Source organism: Ptychodera flava, chromosome 12 (genome assembly GCF_041260155.1).
Source record: "Ptychodera flava strain L36383 chromosome 12, AS_Pfla_20210202, whole genome shotgun sequence".
Lineage (NCBI taxonomy): Eukaryota > Metazoa > Hemichordata > Enteropneusta > Ptychoderidae > Ptychodera > Ptychodera flava.
The window spans coordinates 12,870,986-12,890,989 of NC_091939.1; the positions used below are offsets into that span (position 1 = coordinate 12,870,986).

A 20,004-nucleotide genomic window follows, 5' to 3' on the forward strand; every position below is an offset into this window, starting at 1 on the left:
CGGGAGTCACGTGACATTTTACCATCGCGGGAAAATTCAAGATGGCTCCCATAGAAATGAAGTATGTTGTGTCATTCAGTTCACAAGTAAGTACTATATAACTCATTCATACATTAATTCTGCATTATCGTTGTCAATGATCACTACTTATGTATGTCCAACGCTGGCTTCTTACTGCCGTAATATCACTGTCGTGAGTTACGCGTAAATCGGAGTCGAAGTCCTGACCGGCGCTCCATCCTTGCCAATGCCATGGTCCATAGTTGTTTACATAATTTCTAGGGTTCTAAAACTTCTATAATGTGTAGGACTGGGGATACACGATCCCGATCGTGGTACACAGTATAGATTGATAACAGAGATGATTCACGATACCAATAAAGAGCTTTCTTAACTGTGTATGATAGCACCATATCATTCCTAAATCACGTTGTTGTACGCAAAAGTGGCTGAGCTGCATACCTAGCTGGGCCACAGGATTAAAGTAATCGGAGTATGGCCAGTGTCCGCCTTTGGTTACGCCGCCTCCCAACTAGCAACTGAATGGCCACCTAGCCCCTATCAACAACACAGGTGTCCGGAGTTGCCGGTGTACATGCATAGAGAGAATGGCCCATTCTCTCTATGCATGTACACCGGCAACTCCGGACACCTGTTATCAACAAGACGACCAGGGCCATGTACAGCAATCACCACAGCCTAACTAATTCTGAAAATAAACAAATAATTGGTCGTAAGTTACCACACAACTTCATGATGTACTTTTAGGATTCCCAACACAGAGCAGAAAACCTTCTAAGCCAGGCCAGTGGATGGAGAAAATGGTTGTCGGCGAAAGAAGACAGAAGTGGAAATTTGGAAGCAGAGTTCCAGCTTGAGAAGATATCTAAGATTGGATATATTGATATTGGTGAGTAGCCTCTGATCACAGTTATGTGCACCAGTGTTCATTCAAGTTACTGTGAGTTTTTGCGTGTATAATCTGTGTTTTGTGTGTGATTGTAGTGTGCAAAGAGACTGAACTAGCAGAGGGACAAAGTCTAGCACAGGTGTGGAATTTTATGCACTGATTCAGTGAATAGGCACCAATAGTCAGATGACATCCTGCTTTTTATTGTTTATTGATCCATAGTCCCTCCAATTGTTACCTTAGTTTACAACGCAGCTGGTTTCTTTGTGACAAGGCTTGTTATGGATATCGATAGTGATACCTTAGTTGACATTGTGCATGTTATTTACATATCATTTTTATTTGTTAAATTACAACATTTTCATGTTACAGAGTATGACAAAAGTGGAGGCTGTGGTACCCTCAACAGACCTCCAACTTTGAACTTTTTGACTTGGCACATTGAATACTTCATGACACTTTTAAAACCATGAATCACCAATTTATCCAAGTTTAGGAAGTTGTCCACTTCTTGATGATGAGATAAAGGGATGAAAATTCTGAGAACAATCCGTATTAAAGCTTGTCCTAAATGATTGAGGTAATTCACACCATGGAGGTACAAGCTAGTACCTCCCTGTTCACACCCTAAACAATGGTGTTTTCCAGATAGGTTGTGGAGAGAATATGATTCTCACCCTACCAGCAGACCAAAATGGAGGGAAAGAAATTACTGGAGATTGCTGGTTTACCTGTACTTTGTATCAAGTGGGGAATTTGTCACTAAATATATACCATGTAGATAGACTGTGACATGCCAAAAATTACAGTCTGGCAACAACAAACAATATTCAAACCTTCAACAAAAGATTCCTTATAGACCCTACTACCTCCATGCTGATACCAAAAGTGGGGAAAAAATTATGGAGAGATGGCTAGTTATGAGTGCAGTATTGAACTGTAGTATTTTGGTATGTTTAGTTTGTAAAATGTACTGTAAATTAAAAATTCTTCACAAATAGCAAATCATGTTTATTGTTAAGTTCCTTTGGTATGATATTTTGTAGGTAACTATGGGTCAGCTTTTGTTGAAATCTGGGTTGGTAGAGCATCCTGGTCAAGAGACAAAGAATATGTCTGTCTGCTGCCTGCAACCTCCTTGATGAATATCATGGATTGTAAACTGGGAAAGAATAAACACAACGTCAAAATGTTGAATAAAGGTAATCATAGACAATGTCCTCTGAAAAGTTTTCAAGTTTCTAATACCTCTTGTCGACTTTGACCTGTTCACCTCTGATTTGCTGTAAACAGGTCCACAGTTGCCATTGATAACAATGGGGTTGGGCCAAACCATGGCGGCTGAAAGGTTAAGATGGAATGCTCATCTTTGGAACAGTTTATGGCACACTCAAATTTTTTACTATATTTTTTCCATTTTGCTCCTTTTTTTGACTCATTTTGAAGCCTGTACTCAGATTATGAAGTTTTCACTGTTGTATTTTTGTGAAAATTGAAGTTTTTGCCTTATACAGTAATCATCTCAAAACATAGTTGCACTGTCAGATCTCTTTTGCCAAATTTCAAAGACCAAAAACATTTTTTTTTCTTGACCTAAAAAGAGATCTTTTCTTTTATGTTTCAATTGCATTGTAATTAGTCGGGTCCGCAATTATGCCTTATCTGTCAAAAACAGTAACGTCATTCCACATAAACAGACACAAAGTGTGCTAGATAAATATGGTTACTCTCTTTTACCCCTTAAGATCATTTGAGTGTTGACGCCACAACCGAGGAATGGGACAGAGTCCGGGTAATATGCAGACAGCCATACCGTAAAGATTGTCAGTTTGGGCTGTCTTTTCTGAGACTGCGAACTCCAGAAGAAAGTAAAGACACAGACGTAGGATCTCCTGTCACTACAAAGGTACATAATATATATCTGGATAGGCAAAACCTTGACTCACAATAGACCACAGTACAAATAAAACCACATACTACAATTTCCATGGAACTATGTGTATTCCAATCTATATGTTTATCAATATGTATTTGTTGGTTCGGCAATAACTTTTTCTGCAGTGTCTTTTTCCCCATAGAACAATGCCATGGTCAGAGTGCGGTATTTCATTTCTGAGTAGGCTAATTGAATCTGTTTCCCTCAAGATATTGCCCAGGATGTTGTCTTGTCTTGACAAAATGATAATTATGCACTCTGATGTTATCAATTGAAATTGACATGTGTTTTTGTTGAGGCTGGCTCGGTTTAAGGGGCGACGTCAAAAGATCGATGTTTGAAAAAAAACTTAATTGCTTAAGTTTGGGGGTGAGGGGGTTTTGGTCAAATTAATTTCTGTGCAGTCAAAAACGATTTAACGTCTTTTTGGCAAATTTTACGATTTCAAGGCTGTTTTTTGTACACTAAAACCGATCCAGTCACCCGTATTTTTGTTACTTTATAATGGTTTTCAATTTTTATTTAATTCAATGGTACATTGGTACGTCGTTTGAAAGAATTAGTACAGGGTATGAGTCCGCAATGTTTTTCAATTTTAGGTCAGTTAAGTTAGAAGCGGGGGTGGGGGGGGGGGGGGGGTCTCAGGCCAAACTTAAGCAATTAAGTTAGATTTATTATATTGAACTTTTGATGTTGCCCCTAAGTTTTCCTGTGTAAATCACATGTGTAAAGTTTTGCTTTGTGAGAGTTACATACAGCAATGCCTGTATGTCTGAGAATATGAGTATGCACACTTTTCTGATGTTCCCTAAAGTGTTCTGCAAAAATGTTTTGTAAAATGTTAAAGGCACGTGAATGCAACTTGACACTTTTCTCCCACACCATACAAATTCACCATTGGCTGTTCCGAAACAATGCAATTGAACCAAAATGCACAGGCCAGATGGTAAAGTGCATCTTGCTGCAGTAAAAGATCATGGTGTGTCAAACTTCATCCCCAGCAAATGTCACCAGATTATGCCAAGGAGTTTTTCTGGCTGAAAATGAGGAAGTTTGATTTCTGTAGTCATCTGCTTTGAGTTGTCCCCTTGTAATATATTTTCTTGATGTCTTCATCTAGGTATCTTCACCCAGTGTTATGAGGTCAGGATCCAAAATGAAAATGGCATCACCCACCTGGAAGACTGACAGTTCATTTTACAGGAAAGCCTTGATAACTGACGAAAGGTAGGATGAATCAATTGAATCACCAACATTTCCAGAGGGCGCCCTCTGGAGGCATTTTGGAACAAATCAAGGTCAGGTGATGGCGCAATCACTCATAGTCATGACCATCCTTTTCTGGATCCAAAATTTCATCAAAAATATCCAGTGTTCAACTTGGTAACACCACGGTTGTGTGAGTGGGTGTGTTTATCCGGTATTACTGTTGACAGTTGAATTTAAGTCTGGACAATAACTCATTTATCAACAGTGCCCTGTGTTTGCAAGGCTCACACTTTTCGTTTCAGCATACCTTGAGAAGAACAACAAGAAAATGTACCAGTTTTCTTAACAAAGACAATTAGAATATTATCAAAAGTTACAGGAGAAGTTCCCTTAACCACTCTTTCAGTGCGTTCCAAGTTTCTGACAAATATAAATTACTTTTCAAATAATACACGGCAAATAAGAATGATGCCATAAAGATTGAATGTCATCTCTAAAACGATTGCAGTCAAAATCGAAAATGACAAAACAAACTTTTGGGGAATACTTGTCTTATAGGTGAAAAAAAACTTACATCTTAAATTCTATTGGCTTGTTTTTTTTCTTTTCATTTGACTTACAGTCCTCAAACATCAAAGGTGAAGGCCAAGCTCTTGAAAATTTCCGGAAGCTCTGATGTGGCCACGGAACACAGTAATTCCTTCAGTAGGACACATAGAATGATCATGGCAGCGGCAACTGTGAAAACTATGAAAATGGCAACAACACCAACAACAGGAAAGGATGGAAACAAAAATGCTCTCAAAAGAGGCCATTCAGAGCATTCCAAGAATGGAACTGACACTGAGGGCAAAAAAACAAAACAGCTGTTTACAAAAACGAGTGCATCACCGGGAATGGACGACATTAATGCAGTAAGTGTGGAGAACTTGCTCTATCAAAGCTCTCACCTAACAATATTTTTGTTACAGAAGAAGTTTTATTGATACTAGTAGTGAAATGTGACAGTGATATCAGAATGGTTTAACAGGACAGTCAATAGCATTTTTATCCATTTGCACCAAAGTGTCTCCACTTCATCTCTTTCCCTGGCGATTTCATATTTGAGTTGGTAGTTTTCTTGAGTTGTGGTAAATTCATAGCAAATTATCGTGCCCAATTTTTCATTTTCTTTACATTGATAAACCACCATGCTGATACTTAACACATTTTATTTCACAAAAGTTAAACTTTTTCTGAGTCAAGGGATGTTTGCCATGCAGAAAGCTGGTACACTTAATAAATTCCTCTTTGGCTTTAAGATCCCAGGTTTGTCACAACGTAGATCCTACCAACCCACTGTAAATGATAGGATGAGATCACAACTTTGTATTTAAGGCACCAAAGCCATTCACAAATGTTGTTGATAAATACTTTATAATGAATAACCTAAAAAAGGAATGAATTTTGTACATGTATTGCTGTCAGGAAAATACCACTTTGTATCATTTTTGATTGGTTATTTTCGACAAACTAAATACATCACATGATTTTTTTTGCAGGCAGAAACCAAAGAATGCATGACAAAGTTTTTGAGAAGTTTAAACTTTTCTGAAATCGATGCTGATACAATGACATACGCAGGTCAGTTAAAGATAGTGATCGCCTTTCACTATATCACAGATGTAACGTTCTGGACCACACTTTGATTTCAGCTGTGATGGCGCTCTAAGAACAGACACATACGATAGCCACAACTCAACAGAAAAGTGTAAATTTACTGCAACAAAACAAAGAAGACTAGGAAGACACAGTTCAATGCTGTACACCATGGGCTGCATTTTCTAATGCAAAATCATCGTATCATGAGATAAAGTAGAAACGTTTAACTTTTCTTACACAAAGTCACTGATGGCAGTGACGTAAGTTTTTGCTTGAGGGCTGCCACTGCTTTGATAGTGCTTTCAAAGAGCTCATTTGTGTTCCAACCACACAGATGAGATGTGCCTGTTTATAAAACGATGCAATCTTGTCTATATCTAATGAAACATGAATTAAACCCTTTTAGTGCTGTAATTTTTCCAACCAAAACTTTAGTGCAACATTTTACATTTTTTATGCATTTTTTTGTAATTTTTTTGATGATTTTGAACAAAATGGTCATCACATTTTATCGGCTACAGTTTCTTATCAAAATTTTGGCAAAAATCTTTAAAAAATTGACTGAGAAAAATTTTTTTAAAGGTGACAAAAATTGACTTTAGCTCTCAAAGGGTTAAAGACTTTTAGGCAGGGTCACAATGACCATTTATAAAGTAAAATTAGTAAAGAAAAAGTGTTACTGAAGAATAGATTACTTTGTTCCAAGAAGCTAAGTAGATATGATTTATTTTATGACTCTGTTTATTTTTATGATTTCCAACTAAAATAGATCTTCGCCGTCAGTATGAATCAAGATGTAACCGCAAACTGAGCAAAGAGGAAAAGAGGATTTTTATTGACATCGCACAAGTCTTTGTAGCTGAGACTTTGGAATGCAGCCAAGGGAAAGAATTGAATAGTATGTGCAGTCCAGCGGCGTCAAAGTGTACTAACTCCTACAATGGTGACACACCATACTTTGCCGATTCACGGTCACAAGTTGGTAGTAATAACAGCAAAGAATCTACAGGGAGTCGGACCAATAGGAATGAACATTGTATGGAGACTCCAGAGGGCGCTAGCACTCCACGGCATAGGGGACGTGGCAGAGGTAGAGGATCTAGTCGAGGCAGGGGCAGAGGAAATTCAAATACCAGGTAGGTCTTAGTACACCCTGTAATGACAGCCTACCTTCCTCATAAAGCCAATTCATCAGAAATGGAATGCAGGCATTACTGTACCGTCTTGCAATGCTTTGTTGCCTTTACTGCATCAAAGCATCTTCCAAAGGTTAGATGTGTCAGTACTTTTTAAGTGCAAAGCTGGATGCTATAATGTCTCTTCCATGTATCCATGTGTACCTCAGCATTTGAAAAATTATATTGTGATTGCACTGTAGAGGGCGCTGTTCAACTTCTTATTTCAATACTATTTGTTTTCTGGCTTACAAACACAGAGGAAGAGAGAAGCCAGAGAACACAGACTTTACCCCAGGAAACAGCAAGAGGGGCAGAGGAAAAGGGAAAAGAGGTAGGGGGAGACGTGGACGAGGTGGAACAGCAACTGTTCTGTACCCAGAGCCATGGCCATCCAACTGTATTGAGGCTTCTGACAATGACAGACTTGATGTATCAAATCTCAGTGACAGTGATGATGACACACAGTGTCCTATCTGTTCAGGTAAGGCAAAATTTATCTGTATTTGTGTGTTCATTTGCAGAAGCTGGACAAGAATTTTTCAGACTATTATCTGAATTATCAGTCGTGCTACATAAATAGTGATGTTGTTTGTATCCATGTGTGTCAGCCATTCATTTTGGACAATAGACCACAGGGATAGAAATACTTTTTTATTCTTGTGGCAAAAGTTTGCCACCGGATATAAAATCAGGTGGCAATTATGAAAAATCTGGTGGCAGTTTAACACATCATGTGATCGGTATAATACAACATTTTGTCATTGCCACATACTCATTCTAATTTATAAATTCTTGAAAATATGGTGAGTACACGTCACAAAAAGTCAACCCATACTACAGGCTTCAAAAAAAAGTTTGCAAACTTACTAACCGCGGGACACGTGAATTTCATTTTTACTTGGCCGAGAGGAAAAATTACTTGCCCTAAATTTCTAATAACTGTACCAGTAATTTGTAACAGAGAGCAAGAGTTTGGCCATATGAAGTGAATTCAAAGAGGGAAAAAACATTTTCAAACATGAACTACATGTACATCATGTTAAAATGAAGGACTATTACCAAATCTGAAATGTCACAGAAGAAATGTGGAATACTTTAGTCTTTTCTGTAGATTTGGCCATCTAGAAAACATCTTTGAATTTGGAATTTTTCCACAACCTAATCCAAATTAAAATCTTTGCATAAGAGTAATAAGATTGTGTGATTTACAATGTGCATGGCTGGCTGCTGCTCTTTATTATCAAGCTGAGATCACAAACAACTGCTCTGCTGGTGTTTATCTGCCAATGCATGCGCACATGTACATCTGCAACCCTTTTACCTGTTTACATGTTTGCTCACTGAGCACAGCAGTCTTTCAAAGTTTTATTTTGATAAATGTATTCGTCAAGAGAGCAGATTCAAGTTTCGTTTTCGTTACTCTTCAGTGCAGATTTGTTTTCTGTAAGTGAGAGCCGATCCCTAACAACCAAGGTCACGTAATTTGAAACTGTCTGCATCTCACGCACTACGTAGCTGCAATGTGTGGCCTCCTTGGTCGACTGAGCCCGTTTCGACTACGATGTAAACTTGTAATTTTTCAACTGGGTGTTGATTTACGTTGAACAGTAAGCATTGCCGAGATCCATGGCTTCGAATAAGTTTACATCCATTTACTAAGCACATGGTGCAATTACACTATCGCGTGAAGCCGATCGACTGTCATACGACTCATACACTTGCACAAAGAGAATGGCAACCACTGTCAAGAGCATACCACTTTACGGCATACACATACAAAACAGTGAGTTCACTCCGTGTCGTCGGAGAGAACATGTCGCAAAACTCTATTTTTACGACTTTTTGTGTTTTACAACAGCAAGAACGATTATTTTGCGATGTCGGGCGGATTTTCAAGGGTTTTCAGAAAAACTTTGGAGAGTTGAAGGACTTACAATGATTGTAGGCGTGTACAGACATAATGAAATACATTTTCAAGCTTGAATTGTCCAGGGCTTAGTTAATTCAACCGCTGGTGCACTTGCCCATCGGACGGGAAGCATACTGTTTTTACTTGCCCGAACGCAAAATTCACTAGCCACGGGGGTCGGCGATAGGAATTTTCGAGGCCTGTACTGGCTAATACACCCACTCTCAAACAAGACATAGAAGAGACAGGTCTGGCGGCAAAAACCGGAAGTTCTTTTATTGAACTCCAACCAAGCATAGTTACAAAACTACAATATTTTAACCAACAGGCAACAGTAAAAGATTACATAGCAAAACTGTTGAGATGTAAATCTACTAAAGGTAAAAATACACGCATAAAAATACTTGCATTCTAAAAAACAAGGCTGTGGAGAGGTGGGTGGGTAATTAAGAACGGTACTAATTGAAGTGAAACAGTTCAGTAAAAAGATGGCTAAAAGTTGTCTACTGACTAACGTAAAGAAAGCACAGCTACTTGTCAGACTAGAGAGCTAAAAGTAACCTGGTGAGCATGCGTAGAAGAAATGTGGACTATACCAATATCACTCGGGGGTGAAATTAATCAAAATGGGACATTTTTACCCAATTACACCCACTCTCAAACAAGACATAGAAGAGACAGGTCTGGCGGCAAAAACCGGAAGTTCTTTTATTGAACTCCACCAGACAGCAAGGCCGCCAGACAACAAACAAACAAACAAACAAAAAAAAAACAAACAAAAAAAAACAAAAAAAACTGATAAGTTACAAGATCAGAAATTGCAAAACACAGCCTGTAAAAAGGCTAACAACTGTATTACATGGTTAAACTACAAATACTACTGTAATAACAACTTATCACTACTCCGAGGCAAAAATTGCCTGAAATGCCAAGCAGATGTGCCAGTGCAAAAAGCCAATGTTGACTACAGGAAACCTGAAAATAGACACACTGATTCTAGTGCAGAACGTAGTCATAGAAGTGCAACTGGTTAACCCAGATATGCAAACACACTGAAGTGACATTGAAATGTAAGGAAGGGCTTGCACTGGCGAATTGAATTACCATCTGCTGAAATGCAGACAAGGGTAAAAGGCTTATCAAGCTACAAACACAAGCAAATTATGCAAAGCTGCAGTAAAAGTTTAATGCCTGCTGAAAGCACAAATTGGAAGCTAATGGGAGGCAACAATTTCAGCCATGCGTTTCGTGACAGACAAACGTGTCGTGAGAGGAACTTTGATATATTCTGTATAAGCCTCTGAACGCCAATCCCCATGAAGCTTAATAAGTTCTACAGGTACGCCCGCTGCGTATGCTAAGGACGCACCGCCCCTGCGTAAACTATGTAATGAGTAAAGTTTGGTGCTTTTGCCAAGAGCTGCAATCCACTTGCCAAAAGTGGAAGATAAACTGTGATGCGTAAGCGTTACAAGTTTGTTTTTGGTAGTATAAGAAAATGCAGGAGAGTTCCCGAAGCCGGTGAAAGTGCAAGCATGTGCTTAAAGGCAGCAACAGGACAAAGATAAGAAAAAGGTACAGCTGAAATAGTAGTGAGAAAAGTGCGCTCATGGCACTGCAAAGATTTAGACCAGCGAGCTGCAATGACGAGAAAGTCATCTTGCACACTGATGTCTCTCCGAGACAAATGACGAGATGGGTCAAATGCTAATTTGGAAGGGGGAACCAAATTAGACTTTCTGAAGAAAGTATAAAATCCAATAATGATTGCACACCAGGCCGCTACCTGAAAAGGATCACTATTATCAACTAAGGAGTGCATTGCCTGTAACATAGTTATGGTAACAGGTAATTTTGTACAGGTGTATGCACTGATGTTTTCTTTAAACCTGCTAACGTAAGACGGAGTTCCAGTGATGAAAAATTGTCCACTGAGAACCCAGAAAGTACATGTAAAGTTTTCACACCAGAAAGGTAGTTTGCAATTGATCCTGTACTTTGAAAAGAACGTGCCAAAAATTGAACAAAAAGAGATAAGTTTACTGCTGATGCAGGAAAAGGTGCAAGACCAAAATAAATACAAAAGGATAAATAGGCACGGAACTGTGAAATTAAGTTGCGTTGTGTACCAGGACGAAAAGCGGCTGAACGAGTCCTCTGCAATTCCTGTCTGAGAACGTCCAACTCAACAAGAGTATCTGTAAATGCAATTAAAACATATTGTTGAAAGAAAAATGCCTATCCTGCACCAATACTTGCTGCAAATGCAGGTGGCTAGTAAGTGCATGAAATTGAGACGAGTAACTGGGATTTAAGTGCCAACGAGAAAGGCAGTCTGCTAAACGGTTCTTATCACCTGGTAAATGTTTGGCTTTAAGCTCAAAACCATGAGAAGCTGCTGTGAACCACAATTCTCTAGCAGCTGCAAGCAAGAAGGAGTCTCTGGCTCTACCAGAATTAAGAACTTGAACAGTATCCATGTTATCACAAAAAACCAATACTCGTTGCTTGCCCCACCTGTCACCCCAGAGGTGGGCAGCAACTACAATAGTAAGCATTTCTAGACAATGTATAGGTAAGTTTTGTCGAACAATAAAGTCTGGAAATACACAATGAAAGAATTCTGAACCACAAATACCACCACAACCTGTTAAACACGCATCTGTTGAAAAAATGTCGTCAGGGTGGGACCAGTCTACTTCTGGAATGAAAGAAATGCCATTATATTGCGCCATGAATGTTAACCACCATTCGACATCTTTACGGAACTCTGCATTTAAAGAGATATGATGATGTGGTGAAGAAATGGAGCGCAAAAGTTCTAACATGCGACTGATAAACAAACGCCCTGGTCTTACACAGCTAGCTACGAATGATAATTTGCCAATGAGTACTTGCAAATCGCGTTTCTTGGCTTTCTTACGAACAACCCATTGTGCTAACAGTGTATTGACTTCTTGAAGTCTGTCTTCAGTTACTTGTAAAGTCATAGTGTCTGTGTCTACCAAAACGCCTATAAAAGTTAAACGTGTCGTTGGCTGAACTGCTTTGTCAACTGCTTCCTCCAAACCTAACTCTGTAAGGAGAGAACGTAATGTGTTAAAGGCTAAAAATGACCTTTGCTGAACTTCTGCGCCGCAAAAGTCGTCTAGGAAATTAACAGCTCTGAAACCAAGTTGTCTAAACATGTACACAACTGCATTAGTGGTACTTTGACAAGCCAGAGCCGCAGATCTAAGACCAAAAGGTAATCTAGTGTCAACAAAAACAGAATCGCGCCATGTGTAACCAAGCAAAGATAATCGTGAGGGTCCACTGGAAGCTGGCGATAGGCTCGTCTCAAATCAAGTTTGAATAAATGGCACCCTTGACCAAGAGAACGAATAATATCAGTCAGCGAGTCTAAATTAGGATATGTAAGATGAAAAGGTAGGCCTAAAAATGTATCAGAAGGGATGCCTGCATTAACTGATGTAGACTCAGGAAAACTAAGATCCATAATAACGCGACGCTCTAATGACCCCTTTTTGGGGACTGTTGACAAGGGGGAGGTAGCCAAAGGAACATGTAGTGGGTTTTGTGCAAAAGGACCGGCTGTGGCCCCAAGAAGCACTTCTTTACAAATAAACTTATCCACTTCTTGAGCAAAATGAAGAGCCGAAGGGTGATTACGTGCAATTGAAAGGGGAAGAGAATCACATGAATAATTAATTGGCCAACCAAACTGTAAAAATTCCACTACTAGTGGATCATGATACCACTGCAAACGCTGCTTCCAGGCTGGAATATTGAGCGCAGTGTGTATAGGAATACGCATACAGAAAAATTAGGTTGACCGGAGTCAAAAACTGCTAAATGCATGTCGGCCAAACGTTGTGGTGACAAGGATGAAACGGGAGGCCAAATGCGATGTGCTGGGGCAACCCATATAGGTATTACAGGTAAAACCACAGAAAGAGAAGAACTAGAAAAATCTACAATTGGATAACAAAAACTAGACATGACTGTAAAGGCCTGAGATAAAGCACAATGATTGAAAGTGTACAAATTTGAATCAAAGAAAGAAATTGACATATTAAAAGCCTCATCGCCAAAAGCACTGCTTGTAAAATCAATATCTTTAACTACAAAGTCATGCAGAGGCTGAGTAAAGTAACTAGTGGAAACAACCTGTGATGAAAATAAAGCCACCTCAGGCGAGCTTGCGGAGGTGGGTGTTAAATGAACAATGTCATTACTAGTAAATGAACTATCAGGGGTTTCTACAGTTGAAAATGATCCCCTGTTAGTAACTAGAATTGCAGGTCACTCTGTCTTTATCTGTGTGCCCTTTATCCTGATAAGGACAGTCACTAGCTGGATGAGAAGCTTGTTTGTGTTTTAAACGATAACAAGAGGCACACATGTGTTTCTCTAATCTACCGTTAACATAGTGATCTCCTTTAATCTTACATTTACCAGATTGAAAACCTGCACAATATCTCTGACGACTAACTACTTTACTAGTTGGAGGATTTCTTATAAAACGAACATGCAATTGTTCGAAACTATCGCCCCAACGTAAAAGACCCTGCTCCAGATACTGTAAAATTATGGAATGATACTTTCGAACTCTTTCCCATGGATATAATTGAGCATCTGTGATAATATCCTGCAAGTGTCTTAATCTTAATAAAGCGGATTTACTTCTGGGCAATCTACTGGAAATTATTTCTAATTCCCCTGCAACTAACTGAGCTAATGTTAACTGTTCATAGTCCAAAGCGTCCGACCTATCTGGGTTTGGGTCTCTTGTAAATTCGTGAGGCCAAGGCACGTATTTCTTGACTCGGTCGGTAGGTTTACGCTTGACACCGCTCTTCATCCTCTTACCTTTCGATTTAGGTTCGTCACAGTGGCCGAGAAGAGATGGTGACACGTGTGCATGACGTCGCGAGCTGCGTCGTTTGTGTGTAGAACCATTCGATATGTGGCTTTTCTCTAAATCCGAATACTGAGTGTCCGTCGAGCTACATGAAGAAGGTCTAACAACCTGTCTACCGCTTGTTGCAAACTGGCATTGGTCTTCAGGTCATTCAACGTTGCACGAGTAGTTGGCGATGTGGATGGTGAACCAGTTGCGCCTAGTGATTTGGCAACACTGTTACTACCCTGAGTGGCGCCGTCGGTGTTGAGCGGGAAAGTCCAGAGAAACCCGCCAATTTATCTGTTAAAGCCTCAACTTTCGCTGTAAGCTCATCAACTTGATCTGGAGTTTGGGTTTAGACTTACGAGCACTGCTGCGGGTACGAGTGGTCTTTTCCTTCCGTATCGCCCGGAAGTATTCGTGGGAAGTTCACCGTCAACTGCGCTGACACATGTGGCATGCCCCATGAGTTTGTGGGCATCCGGATCTGTACCTTCCCCCTGAAAATGTGGTTGCTGACTATCCACTGGGCTCTGCTCAGGATCCTTATCAGACATCGTAATTAAGAACGGTACTAATTGAAGTGAAACAGTTCAGTAAAAAGATGGCTAAAAGTTGTCTACTGACTAACGTAAAGAAAGCACAGCTACTTGTCAGACTAGAGAGCTAAAAGTAACCTGGTGAGCATGCGTAGAAGAAATGTGGACTATACCAATATCACTCGGGGGTGAAATTAATCAAAATGGGACATTTTTACCCAATGAGTTGCAAGTATTCATGCAGGCTGCAGTTTGGCTTTGTTTTCAAAATGTCACAACATGCTTTTATCTTGTGCCCTCTGACTGCATATGCGGCTATCACAGAGGGCAACAACATGTCAAGTGTAACAAAAGCTGCTGTCATCGATATGGAGATTAGCCAATCACAAGTTTGGATTCACGCTATGTTTTCATTCATGCCAAAATGTCGCAATTAGTTCGGTTTTTTTTTTTGCTAATGAGTTTTTCCGCTGTCAGACAACGCGGTGTTCCTTCAGTGTTCCTTCGTTCAAGCCGTAGGATCAATGATATGATGACCCAAAATTTAGTGGCAGAAAAATACCACCAGAAAAAAATTTTGGTGGCAGATTGATAGTTTTGGTGGCAAATGCCACCATTGCCACCGATTATTTTGGACAATAGACCAGTTGTCTTTTATGTCATTATATTATTCAAGTTACATAGGGCAGGCTCTGTTTCAACCCATTAACTCTGAGAATCTCAACCACATTACATTTTTTTCTAATTCGCAATTCTCAAAACAATGACAGAGAAATTTCAAGTGCTCGCACACCAATTTAGAATGTATTTTTGACTAAATGCATACTTTACAGGTCTGTATTCAAAGACATTGATAGAAGCTCATGCAGCTATGTGCATCGGTGACAGTTTGATCATGGACAGCAACGACAACTACCAACCTTTGACACACCATCCAGTGACGTCTCACCGTGGAAACCAAAGCATCACGACACAGTCTGTGGATTTAATGTTGTGTCCGCTATGCCAACAGGAGTTTTCAGCGGATCAGATCGAGGAACACTGTGATCGGTGTGCCAGTAGAGACGATATGTTTTCCGATAATTACATCCCGAGTGAATATTACAGTATGGCCCTTCATTGACATCACAAAATTGTCAAATCCATGGCGACCAAATTTTACAGACAATTGAACTACCCCTCCATGATATATAAACAACAGTACTTGACTGTTCCTTGTTTTCTGTTCAGAGAGTACAATAAATTGAAAAATGTACATTGCCATCTGTTATTGCCGAAACTGAAGAAAAACAAGTTACTCATTAAAAAGGTTTCATTTTAGCATTTTCAATTTCAGTGTTTTAGCCTTTTTATCAACATTTCTTTACCTTTCAGTTTTAACATTTCTCCATAAGTGATTTCCATAAACAGCATTTACACATTTTTCTGTAATTCAGCTTAAGAAAGTAGATATACTACTATACTTATTGAGTATCCATTGTAACTGATTCCCCTGTGTAAATTTGAATTGAAAATTTGGACCTGAAATTTGTCTTTATTAGTTTGCCCTTACTTTGATGAAAACAGACATTCTGTACCAATCAGAAGGAAATATCCATTCAGTTGGTCTGCAAACAGTTGTCCAACTCAAGGTATTGTACAAGTTCAGCATAATTCAATAGTCTTGATCACTATTCAATAATGTAAAGGCACTAGGAAACTCTTTATCAGTTACAAAGCTTTTAGTTACATGTATGTCAGTATCAAAGTAGTGTTCATTTCATTTCCTTGAGTGATATGGCTGTGTGCTTGTTTACAAACATTACCATGACAGATCCAAAGGACACTGAAAATTTCCAGTTTTTTACCTTCTCGTGTCTATTTATAGACAGAGAAGGTATTAGAGTTGAAAACCGCCAATACGCTGCTGTCAAGAACTTCCGTCTGTCAAGACTTCCGTCTGTCAAGATCCGTTGACGCATGCCATCGTGATGGGTCATATCATAAACTGGTGGGGGTGTTCATGGCTCAGGTTGAGGTGTGGGAGAACGATTTTGAGCTATGACAAAAATCAAAAGGGACTTAGCGGCATAGCCACAGTGTTAAGCCTTTCTCCAAGGTTTCTTAGTCGACTACAATCTATTACAGACTACTGAGCTGACGTTAGGGGTACTCACTTTGTGTTTGCTCACTCTGTGAGCGCTAGTGTTTGGTACTGAGTTGCGTGGATATCCCCTCATGGCCTCACGTGATCTGGGCCTGTTGCATAATCTGCAGAGATGATCATATGCCTCCGAGTCTGAAAAACTGTCATTGTGTAAGCCTGTCGGCATTTTCCTTGCATTTTTTCTCATTTAATTTTGAAAAATATCGGCGAGTACCTCAATATTTCAAGATAACCCTTTCTTCCCAATCGTTTCCTGGAGTTTCAGAGTCATATGAACGAAAATGAGTGAAAGTTTTAGACAGGAAAATCGGACGTCGGCCATGTTCAATGTTTACAGTACAATCGGAAGTTTATGTGGAGGAATTAACCAACAAACACAGGAGTGTTGTTGATGCCCGCCCTCTAGAGGCAGACCCTCCTATATGAAGTACCACATTTGATGCTTGTGGAAAGCTTGACCACACAATGGAGCATTTAAACTTTTAGAAAATGACAAACTGAATAAGAAGGTATTCAGAAAATGTCAAATACTGAGGAAAAATGCGCAAATATTCAAAATAAACAGGTTAACTGATTGGTCAGCTATAAAAAACAATGAAAATGTTTATGATCAAAAGTTTTTGAGATGCGCACATTTTAACAAATACAGAAATTATTAACATTATAAATATAAGACCAAACTATTTTTTCAGGGATGGGACAGGTTGGAAATGAGGGGTGAGAGACAAAGGCACTCCTATTGCTGCATGTGGATGCAGCCACACCATTTCATTTACAGCATACTTATTCACTGTGTTGTGTTCAAGTTCCATATTGTACTGACTGTCATACAAGGATAACATAAGCAAATCAAATCAAATTAGAAAAGGATCAATGCTGTTGTGTGGATTTTGCTGAACATGGCTGATATTTTCGCCCTATATATTTGGTATCCAGCAAAGGCATATTTTGATGTAAAGTCAAAATTAACACTACATTGCTGACAATATATTTTACCGTTTCTGCATGAATTTTTCTTTTTTAAATTATAGTATATTAGTACTTCAAACAGATTAACAGTGATGTCAACCCATAATTTTACATCACAAAGACTGTAATTCTGCCAATTTTTTTGTTTTTCAGTCATTTTATAAATTTTGCACTGCACAAGATGATTGAACAAATTGCAATGTTTGAATTTGTAAACTCAAAGAATAAAAATCCTTTGGTCACAAATTAAATTATTTTTGAAAAGAAATTTACTCTTAAACACTTTTAGCATATATTCTTTACACGGTCATGTATTTCAAGGAAAATATGCCTATGAAAAACAGTAATTTCTTCACTTTCAATTTTTTTTCAATACTATGACAATTATCAGCCATGAGGTTATACAAACACAAGACCAGATAGGCGTTTTTCATCATTTCCACAGGACTCTTTGGAAAATCCATTAAAAACAGTTAAAAGTGACTGGAAATGATCACTTGGTATACATTTAATTTACAGATGCCAGGTTGTGTATTTCACATGCACTCAGGTCAGTAAGGAAGTGCGTCATTACTATTTTGGACTGTTAATTCTTATTTCTGAATTGTTTAACTTTTTTCTACATTGAACTATCTTAAGGCAGTTTATACTGTAGCTTAGAATTTTTTTGATTGATGTATTTAATCATCTTTGGGTTCTTTGGGTCCATATCCCACCTCATGCCCCTACATCATCAACTATTTACCAACAACTCCATGCCAACAACCAATTACCTGACCTGGCCACACATTAGAGAAGGTACAGCGTCATTGACGGTATTTTCTTTTGGCCGTTCAGTTCCATTAAAAGATCAAAATAATATGGTGAAGTATTTCCATTTACTGTGTGTGTCTATACAAAACTTCATTCCATGATGTTCACCAAAGCCCATGCTAAACAAGGTGCCATACACTTCTCTAACCTTTGCTGAAAGAGGCAGCTGGGAGAAAACTCATCGGCTTTAATGCAAGGCAGAATCCGTACATACTTTGTTGATAGCATCATTGTCACAAAAGTTGATTTTGAAGTTTTAATGAGCCGCTAGCAAGTGATGGCAATAAACATGCAGCTTTATCTGTAGCATTTCCTTGAAGAATCAGCCTTTATTCTAAACTGTGAACTGTATAGGCTGGCTTAATTTTCAACAGCTGATTATGACAGGGGTTTTTCAATATGTGTATGTTCTACGAGTCAGAACAGAAATGCATTGCTTTGATTCCCAATGAGAAAAGATTTCCTGTTGCAAAGACCGATCATCGTTATAGCCTATACTCTGCTCTCTGCCTTGGACAGCGTAGTTGTTAAACCTGTCACCCAACAGATCCAACTATGGCCAATGGCAGTGTTGAAAATTTGGGGACACAGATAACATTTCACATAGATAACATTTCACATTGATAACTTGTAACCAAAGCATCTGCCTAGGTCACAGACAAAGTACATAGCTTTGAGTCCTCTAGGAAATATTTTAGTTTTAATATCCAAAGCTTTTGTGTCCATGTTCATCATGCATGCCCGTTGGGTTTCTGAGATGTACACAGAGTTCATGTATCATAACAACACAAAGGGGTTTTCATTTCACCATTGAATACAATGGCATGTACACAGCATTGTAATTTTGTGTCAAGTATTGAACCCGAGACAATTAGCCTGTCGGGGACGCAAATTTGGACTCTCAAACCTTTACAATTCTTTTCGAATATACCACTTGTGGGGGTTCATTTTAAGAAAACTTTTCACCGGCTTAGTTTTTCAAAATTCGAAAATTTTATTTTTCTCCATAGAGTTAACACAGGGATGATGGCCATTTTGAATTTTAAATATCAGTAAATCTTGAGTTATTTGTTTCCCGAGTACCAAAATTTGCACGGTGACCTCCGATTTTTATTCTGGATTTTGAAAGAGAATGGTTGAAAGATTCCTCAAGGAAAGTCAGGGCAAAAGTTTAAGTCCTTTACTTTCGAGGCGCAAACTACCTTAAATATTTTTACATTTCTAGCGGCTCTCATTGATTGCTTTGGCCTTACACCTGAAGAGAGAACAAAATACATCAAGACAGACAGTCTATCACGGAAATCCTCATTTGGAGTTGTGTCCGGTAACAGTAATTTGATTGGACCTTATGCAATGACAATCACTCCCGGTACCTTTCAATTATGGAAAGGGGTTTTCCAATTTCATCACTTAAAATGTTACGTATCTCCATTAATGCTGAATTCTTTTTCTTGCAATTGTTTTTAAAATGGCTGCAGTGTTATTGAATGTTGAATACAGTAAATATTTGTTCAATTACGTGTTAACCGTAATTACATTACCGGTATGCGCATTGACCCCCACAAAAAAGTGGTTTTAAGATTAGAACTCAACATCAAAACAACCAAAATCAATGAAACTTCTTACTGATTTCCTTTCATGAAGGTACAGCTGGGCCCCAAGAATACAATAGATTCCACCAAGTTATGAGCTGAAAAGGTCAGTTGAAGATTGTAAATGGGTTACATAAATTCCATTTTGCATCAGTTTGACAGTCACTCAGCATGTTCAGTGCCACATACATCGGAATTTTCTGTACCTAGCCTCAGTACAAATTAACGTTAGGTATTGGTGTGTCATACTCAATGT

General features: G+C 38.8%; 1 protein-coding gene across 1 annotated transcript; it reads left to right on the forward strand.

Annotated features, from left to right (window-relative positions):
* LOC139145043 (uncharacterized) lies at positions 1-18,633 on the forward strand. The gene is made up of 10 exons (XM_070715965.1): positions 1-86; positions 769-910; positions 1,957-2,112; positions 2,656-2,816; positions 3,967-4,073; positions 4,678-4,969; positions 5,597-5,678; positions 6,466-6,832; positions 7,132-7,355; positions 15,062-18,633. The coding sequence occupies exons 1-10, from the start codon at positions 42-44 to the stop codon at positions 15,349-15,351; spliced, it is 1,866 nt and encodes a 621-aa protein (XP_070572066.1). The 5' UTR covers positions 1-41; the 3' UTR covers positions 15,352-18,633.
* Positions 18,634-20,004: the final 1,371 nt, after the last annotated feature.